The sequence below is a fragment of the Ursus maritimus genome, unplaced genomic scaffold, assembly GCF_017311325.1.
Source record: "Ursus maritimus isolate PB19 unplaced genomic scaffold, ASM1731132v1 scaffold_12, whole genome shotgun sequence".
In the NCBI taxonomy this organism is placed as follows: Eukaryota; Metazoa; Chordata; class Mammalia; order Carnivora; family Ursidae; genus Ursus; species Ursus maritimus.
The window spans coordinates 39,472,382-39,489,542 of record NW_024423564.1 but is presented as its reverse complement, the minus strand read 5'-3'; the positions used below and the strand labels follow the sequence as shown (position 1 = coordinate 39,489,542).

At 34.6% G+C, this 17,161-nt stretch overlaps 1 protein-coding gene across 1 annotated transcript in view; it reads right to left on the bottom strand.

Moving 5' to 3' along the window:
• The window catches only part of ADGRL4 (adhesion G protein-coupled receptor L4), a 105,675-nt gene that overhangs the window by 2,064 nt on the left and 86,450 nt on the right, over positions 1-17,161 (bottom strand). Inside the window, exon 14 of the mRNA XM_040627105.1 lies at positions 1,242-1,333. Within this exon, the coding sequence (XP_040483039.1) occupies positions 1,242-1,333 (92 nt within the window). The remainder of the gene's footprint in view (positions 1-1,241; positions 1,334-17,161) is intronic.

The window sequence follows — 17,161 nt, the reverse complement described above, 5'->3', positions numbered from 1 at the left end:
AAATCTACAAAGACCACAAGGGATTTTGAAACTGACAAATTATTTTAGCTTCAGGGGACAGCCTTCCGGGTATGTTAGTGCCCCGGGGCAGGGATGTGCTTCTGAAATGAAGGCAATATTATTAAAATATGGTATTTTTCAAGGAATTTCCTTAATCTTAAAATATTTTATCTAGTGTACTGCAGTGTATGTGCTTTGACTTCAAATCAAATGTTGTAATAATTCCTGAAGGTAAGACATATATCTGCTAGGAGGTATTTTCCCTAAGAAACCTTGTAAACTATACCACGTGGGCTTGGGTCAGTACATGCGCATGACATCAAAGGAAGCGTCTGCTTTCCTTTCAGGTTTGCTCAAGAAAGTATAAGAGATAAAACTAGATTATTATTTTTTCAGTGTTGCAATAAAATTACCTAAAAATAAATTCATGTCAGAATACTGATTTCTTAAAAAAAAAGACAAGACACTCTTACATATTTTCAACTTATTGCCTATGACTTTGGTCAAGCAATATTCAGTCTGGCTCACTGAGGACATTGCTTTGAAAATGAGGTAACTAATGATTATTTTCTCACTCATTCTTTGTCCAATCATTCTGTACTGCAGAAGATGTTTTAGCAGTGTACCTCCGAAAATGAGTCATTTTCAACTTTATTAAAAGCAGCACACTACATGAAGCTATGAATGGTGAGGGGTAGAAGAAAATAATCGATCAAACGTTTGTTAAATCCGAACTGTAAATCTTGTCCTGTAGTTTCAATACTACAGGAATGTTTCCAAGCAACACAAACGTTAGTCGTTTCTAATGTTCCCTATAGTACACTTCAGTTTTTCCTGAACAAACCATTTGCAAGGTCTCAATAAATCAGTTTTAAAGAGAGGGCTGAAGGAAAAATCATGGCAGCATGCAAACAAGGAGTCACAAAAAAGAAACACAGTTACTAAGCTCCGAGGAATGTTTTCCAAGGAAAATCACTAACGCTTATTTTTGCCCTAAAACACAACCATCATCTTTTCTTTCAAAGGGGATTATGTTGGAAAAAATTGCTTTACTTACCATTTAATCTATGGTGATTATAGTCTTATTAAACATGTTAAATGCTATTTAACAGTAAGTATTTTAAATATGGCAGAAGAAAGTATAAAAAATAATTTAAAAAATAGTCCTTCCAAGAATTATTTGTGCCTGAAATTACTAAAGCTTTTAACTACTAAAGAAATAGAGTTAAAGAGACATTTACCTTATGTTCTCATAGCAACTAACTTCTGGTTTCAACCCTGCAGTGTGACGGAAAACTTTGTATATGATAAATCCAAAAGCCAAGAGATTAACCTGAGAAAATAAGTGAATTTCAAAGAAGAGATAATTTTCATAGTCAATTAGATACATATGAAGGAAGTAAATACATAGTAAAGATTTCAAATAAGATAGAAACTAGAAAATGGTGGGATTTTAATGTATATTACCAAGTATAAACCCTCTGGTAGATTTAAGAAGCAAATCTGTGGCTGATCTTTATGATATCACTGAAAATTGTTAGTACAAATGGTAGTACAATTTGCCAGAACATATTAAGCACCCTGTTCAAGAAACTTCTTCAGATGTATGATCACATCTACAGATTGATGAGTATCGTCTGCTGCCAATAATAGGATTCATATACATATTAAAGTTACATTTTGGTTTGAAAAACTTTGTGAACATTTGAGAAATCAAATTTTTGTTCATTAAATTATGTGCTGCTTCAAGAAGTGTTAGTGGTAATTCTGTCAACCTTTAAAAAATGAAACTGGAAAAAATATTCAGAGGAATTAGAAAACCCAACAAAACACCTTCAATTTCTATTGCTAGAAAACGTTTTGAGTGTACTTTCTTTTGTATGGTTCATCTAGCCATGTCTCCTAATATTTATGCTCAGATTTCCTTTCCCTAGAGTTGACCTCAGAAGCCTTCAAAATATTGATCAATGAAATAAATAAAGGTATATACTTTTTATTAATAGACACATCATTCTATTTGTATTTCTTATTATGGGCTAAGTAGAGTACATACAATTTTCACTCCTTTTAAAGTGACTGCATTATGAAAAGTGTCCTCTTTTCCTGTATTTTTGGAAAACTTAAAATTATATTTGTGGTGCCAAAAGACTAAATCAAGGGTATATTTTATATGTATATCTACTTTAATGTGAGAACACTAACAATTAAAAATATTAAATATTATAAAAATAATTTGGAGATTGATCCTTTATTGAATATATTTTATTAATCCAGATTTTTTTCCAAAACCATTTTGTAATAATAGCAAAGTGCAATAATGTAATTTTTACCTAATTCTTACACTAGTATTTCAAAAGCTTATAGTATCAAAAAATTGTTTTTTTCCATCTGTATTCTACAGTTTTATATAGCTTCTCAAAATTTATTAATTACTATTATAAAAAGCAGTATGAAAGAACAGGTCAGATAATTTCATGTTGTCACTTCTCCATGGAGAGGTCCTTAAGAGAAAATCTTAAAGGAATAAGAGTCTATTCCCTTCTTCCTGCTTCCGAATGTCCATCACTTCTAATTATATGATTAATTAATTCTAATAACAGTAATTCTTCCTTTCAAAGGAAAGACTTCAACAATTGCAGAGGGGAGAGAAAGCATATTAAAAGTGATTGAATTGATAGTTCCACCCTATCTTAGGCTCAAATAACGAACTGAAATGATAATTTAATAGTATTTAATTTTGTAAGGAGTCTTTTTGTATGAAAAGGGGATACATAGTATTTTCTAGGTTTTTATAGCTATAGGTTCTTTAAATAAATTTGGAAACAACAATTGTATTTAATTTTGTAAATATAAGTATATATTTTTTTAAATAATAAAAAGTATTAAAAGTTGGTTGTATAAATAATATGCCAAACCATTATTGGTTTGAATATTTGAAAATAATTTTAATGAGGTATTTATATTGAATTTATCTCAACAAAAAATTATGAGATAACTTTAACAAAAAAAATGTTCTCTAGATCCATAATTTTTCCATGTTACTGATTATAATATTAAAGTTTCTTAAACTCTTTTCAATAAAACGGGTTTGAAAAATAGTTGCTCATACGGCTGTGTCTTCTCAGAAGTCCATATACATTGGAAATGGTGTTCCACATCATAAGCTAAAATAACAGAGAGCAGCAACGGAACATTCCCTACGGGTGATACTGTTCTGGAAAGTACATTTTTCTGTACAATAGGGAGAATGTTTACATACTTATAAAAACCAGGTGCTGCTGACAAGTAGAAGACTAATTCTTATTCCATAATCTCATACTTTCCCCACTACAAGAGAAACAGATTAAAATATCTTTATCAAAAGGTGTTATGGTTTATGTAATAAAAAAATCACAAATACATTGATTTTATTACCCATGTTCATTGGTACTGATACAAATATATGAAGCTTTTTATATGTATTCTAAACATTTTATAAAGGGTCCAAGTCTCTGGTATAGTGGTGAGGAATGGGTACGTATTAATGAACACAACAGGCATTGTCTTTTGTTCTCATAACCTTATTAAGAAAATATATAGTAAATAAGGACATAAATACTTATAAATATGCAAACTGTGATAAATGCTATCAAGTCACAAATCTGGATTCTTAGGATAGACAAAATGAGGGTGGATTAGGATAAAGGTTCAGGAGGAACTTCTCTTAGGATTTAGTATTTAAACCAAGACCTAATAAATTCTAATGCATTAGCAGATCAAAGAATCCATGAGGCTTGAGAGAGTTGAGGATATGGCAGATCTTGAAGGAATTAGCAAAGGTAGCTGGGGTGGAGTCAACAAAGGGAAGGGTAGCATGAGAAGAGATGAGTGAAGTAGATGGGGATTAATATTACTTAGATTTTATCTTAAATGCAAAGGATTTTAATTTATTCTGTCATTCAAGAACACTTATGTACTTAAGGCTTTCCTTAAAGAACTTACAGTACAATGGAAAAGATGACCAGTCAATAGGCAAGTCAAACACTATTCAGTAAGTGCCAAGTGATTGTTTCCACAGAAGAGTAAAAGAACACAGGTAAATGACACCCTCACATGTGATTTCTAAGCCAGCCTGAACAACCAGTAAAGCCAAAGGAGGGTAACCCAGAGAAAGTCAGTGATTACTGAGTGTATCAGTCATCGGACCTGTCTGCATATTCACTTCTTAGGTGATCAGATGCAATGGCTCAAAATATTATCTTTACAACCTATTGATTGCTTCACTATGTCTAAGAGGCATCAGGAGTTGAACATGTCAAAAATCAAGTTGCTGATCTTCCCCCTAAAGAACCTATTTTTGCTTCAATCTTCCTCACCTCCAGAAAGAGCTGTCTCATCCTTGTAGCAGATTATCCTTATTCATCAGCAAAGCCTTCAGCTCTACTTTTAAAATCTACTCAGAAGAGGACTACCACTTACTGTCTTCAGAGCGCCTATCCTGAGAGAGGCCACATTATCACAAAAGCCCCGAATTGGTCTCTCTGCTTCCATCCTTGCCCTTCTACAATCTGTTCTCATTATAGCAGTCGGATGGATCCCTTTAAAATCTAAGTCAGACCATGTCTCTATTCAGAACCCTCTGATGGCTTCCCATCGCACTCAGAGTTAAACCTAAAGATTGCACAATGGCCTCTAGGTTTGAAATGATTTGGTTCTCTCTCTACCTCTTCTCTCCAGTCCTACTTCTCTCTCCTTTGATCACTTTGTTACATTCACATTGGATTCTCTGTCCTTCAACCAGCCCACCAGCATGCCTTAGGGCGGCTGTACTGGCTGGCCTCTCAGCTATTCCCAAGGCAAATTCCCTCACCACCTCTGTTTAAATGTCACCTTATCTACATATTGTCTCCCACTGTATGTTTATGAAAGACTGAAACCCAAATGATAAAATCAGACCTGAGTTCAATTCTATGGAAATACAGACGATGATGGTATTCTTTACTGTTTTAGGCAATGCAAATTCTGTATGCAAACACGTTCCCTTGCCTGAGTCTTTGAAACACTGAAAAAAAATTCTCCTTGACCAAACTTTAGTCAGCCTCAACGTTGGGCTTCACTGTCCATCTTTGCAGAATTCAGTTTTAGCAAGAATGCTGCTAAATCAGCTTAGAGAGAATCCCACCACTCTTGATATCTGGTCACTTTCAATATCTAATTAAATTCCTCATCCCCCACCCTTGATATTTGATCACACTGGCCTGCCTTTCAGCAAGAGTCCTGTTAAAGTAAATTTAGCAAGAATTCTCCCTACCCTTGCCTTCTGCAATTAGTAATTTTCCACGTACTCCCCTCCCCTCCCCACACAAACTGATCCTTGGTTGTAAATCCCCAGCTGGCTTTATTGTATTCAGAGTTGAGCTGAATCTCTCTCCCCTATTACAATAGTTTTGACACCTATCACAATAGTCTTGAAAAAAAGCCTTCCTTACCATTTTAACAAGTGTTAGAATAGTTTTTTTCTTTAACAAAACTCAGAGTCAAATGCAGCATCATAATATTTAGCAAATATGGGGTAAGTGGAAAAACTTGTATTTGCAGCTTTTACACTGCCTGTATTCTCTCTTTATCTATAAATATACAAGCTACTTTAAACCCTTTTTTAAATAGAGTGAAAAACCATAAATTATAAGTATCACCCAAAGGCACATGACTTTATTTACTTAGAGGTGGGAATTAAGTTGAAACTGCCTTTTATATGGTATGGAAAAGTATTTTCTGGAGGGGATGTTTTATGAACTAAGTACAAATAAAAACAAAAGCTTAAAACAAGATTATATAGAATTAAAAAGTATTGCGGATGATAAATGGTTTGCAATTATTCCAGAAGTCATGACTTTGAGGCTAGAGAAATATGTGCATTTTAGGTTAAATAATCGGAAAGGTACTACTAGCATTGTGTTTACTGGCAAGGCTACCTCAATGTTAACTGACTTGAATACCTGAGCGATTCTTTCAAATACAAGAAAACTCATTAATATGAGTCTTAATTAAGGAAATGGTGCCTTTAAAATGATTCATACTTTTGCTCGTTAATATTTACCTATGTGTGCTGATTTTATCAGCTGTGGTTCCCTTATTATTTATCTCTAAATATTAGTGCCACAAAAGCACAGGAGTTAATTAAAGACTTGCAAATGAACAAAGTCATTCGTTATCATTTTTGTTTCAATTTTTAAAAAACAGTTTTAGCTTGTTGATTAGGAGTCCTTAATACTTTTCTAGGAATAAGCAAGATGAGAACGTTAGTGGCAAACATAAGAACCCTGAAATTCACTGCGGCACTTGAGTATACAGAGAATGAAAACAGCTGTGAAGAAAAAAAAAATCATTCAAGTTGTGAAAACTTAACCCTTGAGAGAAACTAGTATTTTAAATTTAAAATTATTCCCCTGGCTTCATCTTAAGGAATATTTATCTACACAGAGATCTGTTTATTACCTTCATTGAAAGATGCGGTTGCTTCAAAGTCCGGCACACATGTTCTGATGTTTGACAGAGTGCATTAAAAATTTTTAAGTGCCTTATTTTTTTTAAACAAGAAATTTAAATAGATAAGCAGAGAGAGAAAGAGCAGGAGCTAGTTCGGAAAGATTTAGACCTACAGGTACGTTCGACCCAAGGGCTTCAAATTCAGACTTCAAAATGAAGCATCCCAATCAGTCATTTTTCTTTTCTTAGTCTTTTTCTCAATAATTGATGAAGCCATCTATATGCTGATGTCAGATCTCACCAGGAAGAATGAGAAAATTTCTCTTACAGCACTTTTAGACCCATGTTTTAATTTTTCACATATATCAAACGGAGTCTGGTTCATTTAAGAATGTGTCATGATCACAACTACTATGTCCTTTCAGATAGTTTTATTACCTTTAGATTAACTGGCCTAGTTAATCCTCTTCTGCCGCGGACAAAGAGTGGATTTCTATCAGCCTACTGAGAGGGCATTAAGAACAACCCCTCCCCCAAATAGTGACCCATTCTAAATCCCTAGATCACTGCAGAGATGGCTCAGTAGTTTTCAATTGAAGCTTTTAAAATGAAAAGATATCATCTCTTAATTAAAGAAAAATATCTACCAGCGACATTGGAATCAAGCTGAGTTTTGTCTTCATTCTGATTTTCTTCTTTGGTCTCAATTGGAATCGCACCTTTAAATGTCTTACTTACAGTGCTAATCCCAGAGTATCAGAAAACGTGGGGAATGTGCTGAGCAAAAAAATGTCCCCCCTTCCAAGACCACAGGTGCAACTAACGTGTGGAATCTGTGAATACAGCAAACGGGGTGGTGCAGATTGAATAAGGTTATGGACTTGAAGATAAAGAAGTTATCCTGGATTATCGTGTCAGACCCAATGTGAGATGTGAGCCCTTAGAAATGAAAGAGGAAGGCCAAGAGATTCAGCATCGAGGCGCTACAGAAGGGGAGGCAGAAGGGGAGGTCAGAGAGAACTGAAGACAAAGGGAGTCATCAGGTCAGGCAGGAAATACGGGAGGCCCTTCCAAATAGAGGCTGACCCCTGTCCAACAGCCAGCAAGGAAATCAATCGCATGAAACTAAATTTGGCCAACGACCTAAATAAGCGTGGAAACATATTCTCCCTCAGAGCCTTCAGAATGGCCAATGCCTTAATTTTAGCCTTGTGAGACTCTAAGCAGAAGAAACAGCTGAGCCACACTGTACCCAGACTTCTGACCTCCAGAAGTGTGAAATGATAGATTTGTTGTTGTAAGCTTCCGAATTTGTGGTGATTTGTTGTGATAGCAACAGAAAACTAATGCAAAGTAAAAGGCATGTAAATATAAAATATAAATCGCATATATATGTGTGTGTGTATATATATATGAAATACCTATAACTAGTGTTTCTTATATTTTAAATAAAAGCTTAAAATCCAGTTTAAAAGAAATATTAATTTATCAATAACTCATATTTATTATTGATGTTCTAGATATTTGGTGAGTAACTGATTATATGAAAACTTATTTGTGGATTCTGTTTTTGTGTTTCTTAAAGAGATCACAAATTATAACTAGTATAGGACTTCCTCTTCAATAAGTCATAAATACAGTTTGTACTGTACCTATCACATTTTCTTCTGTGTAATGCATACCTTTATAGCCCCTTCTCGTAGGGTTTCTTCATTAATAAGTAAAAATACAGGATGCCAGTTTAATTTGAATTCAGATATACAACAAATAATTTTTTAGTATAAATATCTCCCATATAATATTTGGGGCATACTTAAAAACTAATTTGTTGTTTATCTGAAATTCAAATTACTTGGGCATCCTGTATCTTGTATGACAACCATAACTTCATAGCTTTAAAATTATTTTCACATCTGATCCTTTCTGTAATCTGAGGACACTGGCTTCTTAGTAGAAAACCCCATGGACATCACCCTCTCCACATATGACAGTTTGAAAAGAGATCTCAAAGGAAGAGGGGGTAAATTTTCAGATGCTGCAATTGTTGTGGAGCCTGGACTGATAAAATATCCTAAAAGTACATAGTGGGTGAAAGCACATATAAAAGGTTTGAGCACAGTCCAGAATACACCCAGGCTAGGCAGGACTCCTTCCCCTTAGAAATGCCTCAGTGTGCATCATGAAGCTGTGCTGGGAGGCAATGGATTAGACAGCACCTATTAAAAAAAGTTTTTAAATAAACTAATGGCTAGCAATAAAATTTATTAAGCTTAGATGTGAAATTGCATTAGTATAAAGTTAGTGAAAACTCCCAGAAATTATGATGCCACAGTATTTGTTGACCTGTTGTCAGAATTGTGCAGTGGAGTAACTTTCCCCCTACATAGATCTACATGACGCTACTAGGGAGCATCTCTCTCCGAACATCACAAGCCTCATCTGATTTCACATTCCTGGATTCCAGGATTGAGCAGCCTTGGGAATATCTACAGACCTAAGAGATCCTCCTCAGCTCAGGGTATCCACACTTGGCTCAGGAGAGAGGAGAACAGAGAGATATAGGAATGCCGTCTACAATTCTAGGAGAAAAATATTAAGAGTTATCTGAAACATCTGAAACTATCTGAGAACATAATAAATATAAATAAATAACCTAAACAGGTTCTAAATGTTATCAGAAGAGAGTATCTTTCATAGAACATCTGAGATATTAACATTCATGGTACCAATACCTTGAGGTTTATACTTAAGAAGATAGCAATGCTCTCCCACCAAGCACTGACTGCTGGGGTATACAATTGGATGAACGGTTGTTCTGGGATAAAAGAGCATTTTGCAGGTAGATACAAACTACTGTAACATTGAGATGTGAGTCAATGACAAAAACAATATTTATTGAGCATTTTCTATGTGTCAGACATTATTGTAAGCGTTCTTTATTTTTAACTCATTTCATCCTCACACCAACTTTATGGGGTAATTCTTATTCTAATTGTCATCATCGTTATTTATTTCACATTTATGGCAACAGAGGCATAGAGAGGTTACATAATGTGCCCAAGGTGGCACAGTTAGGAAGTATCAGAGCAAAGATTCGTACCCAGTAGACAGGTTCTAGAGGATATGCCCTTAAGCACTTTATAAAACTACCAAAGGATAGATACATGAAGGGCCAGTAAAGAAAAGCTAAATTGACATCTAAAATTTCACGAACTTGGAATGAGCACTGGGTGTTATCCGCAAACAATGAAGCATGGAACACTACATCAAAAACTAATGAAGTACTATATGGTGACTAACATAACATAATAAAAAGTAAAAAATAAAAAAAACTCACCGAACTTAACTGCTGAGACATTTATTAATTATATTACCTGCTAACAGTTACTTCATTTTAGAAGTGGTTAAAAGTAGAAGAGTAAAACATTAATGAGTAGTGATATGGTTAGCTATTTGGCATTAATGTGTTCATTGAACTTAGTCAAGACACCAGTGGTGAAGGCCTTGTAAACACCAGTAGGATTTAGTGTGTTATGCCAGTGATCCCCTAATGCAGACAACTGTCTTCACTGTTCTCTGCAGTCAGAGGATCTAAGAATGTGATAGTCTTCCTGTGCTGGTGAACAACAGAGCCTTCTATCCTTTAGAGTTCAGATATGGTCACTGGGTTCATGTCAGTGGTCAAGTAGAATGCCTTAAAATAATCTACTGGGCACAGGGGGAACACATTAGAATTACCACTGATCTTTTTCCAAGGAAAAATTAAGGTTTACTATTTAAAATATGTATGATACTGGTGGTTTCACTTTTTCGATGTCATATCAAGCCACATGTCATATATAAGCCATTCAGCGGGATGAGTGTTTGTACCTAAAGGTAGGGGTTGGCCCCTTTTGTTATCTTATGGCCAACTGCAACATGCTGTATGTGCGCCTGTTAAGTGGATTTGCAGATCACATTATGTAGTTTTCATAAAGTAACCCTAAGTAAAAAATCAAGACCCCAAATGTTTCCAAGTACACTGTGCGTTAAAATTAATCCTGATCAAGAATATAAAAAGAGACAATGACAGAGGGACATTTTCCCTACCCCTGGAGTAACATATTTGCTAGCTAAACTGTAAGTCCATGTAAGTCAACCAAGTTAAAAAATTCGTGAAGATCTAATCAGATTTAGATAAAATGTTATTTAAAACTTCAGATTATTAAGAGGACTATTTGAAGTATGCATTTAGGTCCACAGTTTTCAATCATATTTAAAGTCATGCATAATCAATTCAACACATCATTTCTCTAAAGTCAGTAACACATTTTTAGCAGTCTCTTTTAATGTTTTCTACTTAGAGTTTTAAAAAGTCATGTACCATTGGAAAATAGCTTTGTTCTTCATGATGAAGTAAATTAAATGAAATAATATCTGGAAAATAATATGGCACAATTTTAAATGCATTCCATTTATGAATTTAAATACACATTCCTCTTGGTAATATTATTGCAAAGTGCAATTAGAAAGCATTACTGAAGATTTGAAGAAAAAAGTGTTAGAACAGAGCATTTAGTATGATCTATCTATTATGCAGTCACACTAAAATACAGATTTAATGCCTCTTGGTGAGGTATCAGCTCTGATAGCCATTGAAGCCAAGTGTTAAGATAAACTTAGATCCAGACCTTTGGATTGCAGTATTAAAAGTAAAATCCATGTTTCATTTAAAAAACTAATAATATTTTACTGAGAATTATTAAATTGAAGTATTGTTATCTTTAATATTTTGAATTCAGAATGTTTAATAATATACATTGTATATATATTATATAATTCACATATTAGTAAACTAGTAAGCGTATACAATTTTTCAAGATGTAAACATTTATTAAGTCACATATTTTTTACTGATGGGTTCTTTAGTCAAAAAAATGTGGAGATCATTGTCTTAAATAATTTGACAGTTTCACAAAAAAACAACAGATGCTTCTTCAAAATAAATAGAAAAACAGACTCAGAGCCACACTTCATAGATTCGAATTTTAGCTCTGATACTCACTGACTGGTCAATTTATTTAACTCTTTGTATTTTGTTTTCCTTCTATGTAAAATATGGATACAATATTAATATTTATCATCTAGGGTTGTATGTATTAACTAATTAATATAAAGTACTTAGAATAGTGCTCAATATATAAGTTCTCAACAAACATCAATTATTATCACTAATGGCTATTATGTTTATATGGAACTATGTTCTTCCAAATTGTCTCAATATTTGACATGCCCAATGGTAAATATAATATATTCACTTCACAGTTGGATAAGAATGACTCTGTGAGGTAGTCTCATTGGACCTATAAATAGCATCTTATATCAGAACTTAGATCTTTCAGTCTTTATTTTGGGCAATATGATCTCAATAAAAAACAGATGATCTCTTTCTACTTTCAGGACTTTCCTTTAAAATAATGTCAGCAAAATAAATACTTCAACAATAAGTCAATAATGTAATATCATTCAACAATAAGTCAAACATTTATTGTTCATATAAACAATTTCTCATTTTTTGTTGAAACTCCTCTAGGGTAGAACTGAAATTTCCAGGTCTAAAATCTGGATATCTTCAAGAAATTTATAGAAAAGGTAGGAGTATTTCAAAGGGCAATCCATAGATAAAGTTACCAGATATCTTAAATATAAGAAACATATTCTTCATGAATCCAATATGATATTCTGGGATATTTTATGGGAGAGAATATTTATCTTTTCTTAAATCACTCTAGTGTAGAATAGTGGTCAGAAAATTTTTTTCTGTAAAGGGACAGATTGTAAATAGCTTAGGTTTTGAGGGCCATATGGTCTCTATTACAACCACTGAACTTTGCCATACCACTAAGAAGCCTTAGACAATACACAAACAAGTAATGTGACTGTTTCCCAGTAAAAGCTTATTTACAAAAACAGAATTCAAGATCCATAAGGGTAAGGATTTTTTTCTATTTTATTCACTGACATATTTCCAAAGCATAGAACAACGTCTGATACATAGAAAATGCTCAATAAACATTTGTTGAATGAATAAAAGGACGAAGGAAGTTATACCTAATATACCTATACCATCCTTTATGGCCTATGTAAAAGAGCATTCAAACAATAATTTGATTAAACATTTAAAAAATTATATATTTTTTTGTCTCACATTTTACAGATTTGACAAAACAATATCTTATTAGAAATCTATTATCCATAGATAGATATAGCAATAGTAACTGAAGGATATATTACACATTATCAAAATGTAATGACCCTCTAGGAATAATTTTGCATAAAGGGAAAGGATGAAGTTACACCCCCTTTGTTTTTTGGGTGGGTACCTTGCTTATATGCAATATTTTGCATCTAACGGAAACTACACACCCATGGATTTTATGGCGTGTACTTGTTAAACACAGTCTTGAGCACCCAGCTAGGTCACAACAAATGTCTTAATCACAAGTAGGCAGAATACTGCCTCATTAGGAATGCATCTCCCCACATCCCTTCAAGTAATAGCTAAATAATTGCTCTATTTTATTATGGCTAAAAATCCCATCCCAATATATAATCACCTTAGGCATTAAAAAATTCACACTTCATATTTTTAACATGTTTCCATTAGGAATATTTCAATAGCTGATTTTTTTTCAGTGTTTGAAAGAGTAATTTACTTTTTCTAAAATAGAATCAAAAGGTGGAGAGAACTAGAAATGTATAAACATGAAGGATAAAGTGATTCCATGGGTGTAAGTGAATTCCATGGGCTTATTTTTGTAGTTGGTTTTAACTGTAGATGGTTATAAGCCATCGTGAGGTATTAGAAAAGGAAAAAGGTGGATGAGAAAAACTCTATGTGAAAACATTTGCAACAGTTGTTCCATTTATTGTGACAATGAAAACCTTATGATGAAATCTCCTTTGTTAAGATATAATCGAGGAAACATGTTCCTTGTGTATACTTACTGTAGAAAGAGAGGATAGAGGTTAGCAAAAAAAATGTGTATGTATGCGTGTGTGTGTGTGTGTGTGTGTGTATTCACACGCATACATACACAGATATAGGTCGTTTGACTGTTACTTTACATTTAAAATAGAACTTGTACAGTTAAATTCAAAGAGGTATCTAAAATTATTGCCAGGGCTGCCTGAGTGGCTTAGTCGGTTGGGTGTCTGCCTTCGGCTCGGGTCATGATCTCAAGGTCTTGGGATCAAGCCCTGAATTGGGCTCCTCGTTTAGTGGGGAGTCTGCTTCTTCCTCTGCCTCTGCCCCACCCTCTGCTCATGCGTGTGTATGCATGTGTGTGTGTGTGTGTGTGTATGCATGTGTGTGTGCGTGTGTGCGTGTGCGCTCCATCTCTCTCTCAAATGTATAAAATCTTCAAAAAAATAAAGTTATTGGCAATTTTAAAGATAAAGATAGAATAGACATAAGATTGTCCTCCAAGTATTAAAAATTTTCCTTTTTTAACTTTTGAAGGGTGCTTTTATTTTTTAATTTCATTTCTATTTTAATAGCACTGTGTACAGGGTAGCATCATCATCCTTGGGCACATGTTAGAAACCCAGGGCACAGAAAGAACCCAGGGTGTACTCTTTTTACCAGTCAGTTTGCTTTTGAAAACTTTTCACATTATTTGGGTAGGACCTCATTTTATTCAGTTAAACGTAAAATGCCAGTGTTAAAATTCCACGTGAAAGCGCGCCATAAGTAGATAGATGGATGTAGACAGACACATGGAGCAATCATTTCTGAGGAGGAAAGAAATGAAGGAAAAGTGATGTGCTATAATGAATGCTTCACGTATTACCTCTTCTGAGAAGACTTCTCAAAGGAATCCCATTTCCATGATGGTGATGGTTTCTTTACATTTCTTTGGGGGAAAGGAATGAATGTTTTTGACCAAATACTGTGCTTGGTGCATCATTTATTTATTTACCCCGCAGTATTACCTGAGTAATTACTACCTGGTACACTTCAAGGATAATATAGTGAGAGAAAATCCATAAAGCTTTCCTCTCAAAGAGCTTATAGTCTCCTGGAGGAGACAGATATGAATCCATTATTAATCAGTTACTCACATCAATACGTGTGTAATTATAAATTGAGTAAAGTATTTTTTTTTTTAAAAAGTGGGCTTCTCTGAAGGCATCTAACAACAACAACAAAATACATTATAGATCACTGAGTCAGGGAGAACTTTCCTCAGAAAGTGTTGCTTGAATTGATAACTGAAAGACAAACAGGAATTACCAAGATGAAGGGATGGCCAGAGGGCAGCGATGGGGAGTGTTTTAGCGCAGAGGCGCTGAGATAGTTAGGTACATAGAAACTCTCAGAAACTGTAAAGCAATGTGATTAAAACACAAAAGCCCATGGGAGGGTTGTGTGAGATGAGGCTGATCGGCAGGCAGGGGCCAGAACACGCAGTGCCTCCTAAGTGAAGTGTCCACTTTATCCCTGTTTGCTGCCACAGTATTTTTAATGTCGGTTGCCCAGTGTTCTGTTCAGTTTAGTATCTATCTGAGTTTTTTTGGTTTACATCTCATTAAGATAGCCCCGGGGAAGTTTGGTAAGCTCCTCTTCTACCCTGTTATGTCTCTTGGGGTGCTGTGTGAGAGTCACATGCACAGTGACAATTCTGACTTTCACAGGGGCTCAAATATGGAAGACAACCAGCAACGTCCCACTGCTCTTTCTAGACCCTATCCAGATACTGTGCAAGCATCACGTTCCACTCAAATATGCTCAGACTTCAGGGGGTAGGGACAGCTACCTTCTTCATCATCACAGGGTAGTGGCAGAAAGATTCAAAATGGCTGCATTGGCAGGCACATTGTGCTCTATTCCAAATCACCGGTGTTGTGTAGAAAACAAACAAACATAAACTTTTGAAAATAGATTTTTGAATAGAGCTGTTTTATAGGTCCATCAATGAAATGAAACCAATTTGAGTGATATTTATTACCTACTTTGATTCTTAAAAAGGTCCAGATTTTGGTGATTGATAAATGAATATGGTCACCCTTGTGGAAGGCTTTGATCCCAAGAGCAATAAGGCCAAGAAAGATATAATTAAGGGGTAAGGAAATGTTCAGATTTGCTTTTCCAAAATATTACCTCAAGCATACTAATGTGTTGTCTTAGCATGTCAACTTGATAGACTTTTTGTGAGCAAAGAGTCTCCATTTATATCCCCTCAGTTACCAGCACAGCCTTATCTGGGTCTTTAATACCTGATGAAGTTTTGACCTATTCTGAAATATTCAAAGTGTTGTCCTTATTTTTTACCAGGTTTTTTTCTTTTCATACTTCCTGTACTTTTATTTTGATTTAATACTATCTAGGTTGATAAATATTAGTAAAATAAAATCACAAGGATTTTTAAAAGAACCCCAAAGACTTTTTTTCTCTAAAAAAATTAATCTTCTAAGTAGAAATATGAAATTAAGGACAATTAAAAAATGGGTGAAGCATTATACTCACGTTTCAGCTTTTTCTTGATGAGAGAAAATGAAAAAAAGGAATTTGAACAATTAGATGTCAAACAGGGCACTGGGAATTCCTCGTGGATGAATATGAATTAATAGAACAGTAAACCTCCAGTCTATCTGTATTCCACATATTGACCTTAAGTCTGATATAGTCATGATTTTAGGTAGGGCATTTTGGTTAGTTGTTGGATATTCTTGTCAAGATTTAGATAAAATAAAATGGGGGCAGAGATATTTATAGTGGACAGGATTTCCCTCATTTTCAACAAGATGGAAAGTAATTTATTTTGACACCTTCACTAAGTAAAATAAAGAGTTGAAATTTTATGAATAATTTCTAGAAGGTCTGTAGTTGCTAGGTCTTTCACAACCTCCTCTAAAATCATTTGTGGAATCTGGAAGATGGGGACAGGGGCTTCATGGGCCTAAAAAAATCTGCTCCATTCAAAAGGAAAGGATATGTAGTAGTGAAACTGCAGAACGTGACTCTGGAAAGCGTGAGCTTGCCTCCACCACTCAGTAGCCGGGCGATCCTGAGTAAATTGTTTAAGCTTGCTGAGCCTTAGTTTTCACTTATTTGAAATACAGACAAAATGGTGGCTGTTACCCAAGTAAGTGTGGATTAAGCCCTAATGACTAAAGGCTGTGCCCTAACAATGAACAACTTGGGCTCTCTTTTTGATCAGATATCATCAGGAGCCATGTTTGTTGTTGTTCGTTTGTTTTTAATCAGATGGAATTTAAATGTTCCTTTCTTGGGAAACTCTGAAACTAGACATGACAACACTTTCCTATGAGAAACAAAAATCAAGACAGAGCAGAGCCACACAGATAGTCCATTCTCTCAGAATAAGCCATTTGTATTTTGCCGAGAATACTGAAGGAGACCAAGGAATATAATAAATACTTAGAGGGAAGATTAAATATTTTCTCCGGTGTAGAATAAGATCTCTGCACATCCTAATAAAGACTGATTCAAAGGGCTCACTTTTGTTGCAGACCAGCGTCAGCAAGGACATTGTTTCACGCTCGGAGGAAGATCAGAGGTTTTACAGCCATCAGAACATGTACCGAGCTTTTAGCCAAGTTTAAGGATTTTTATGAATTCTCGGTGAGTAGAAGCTTAAAGCTTTATCTGTTGCTTACGTAAGAATGTACATAATTTGCTTTAGTGTAA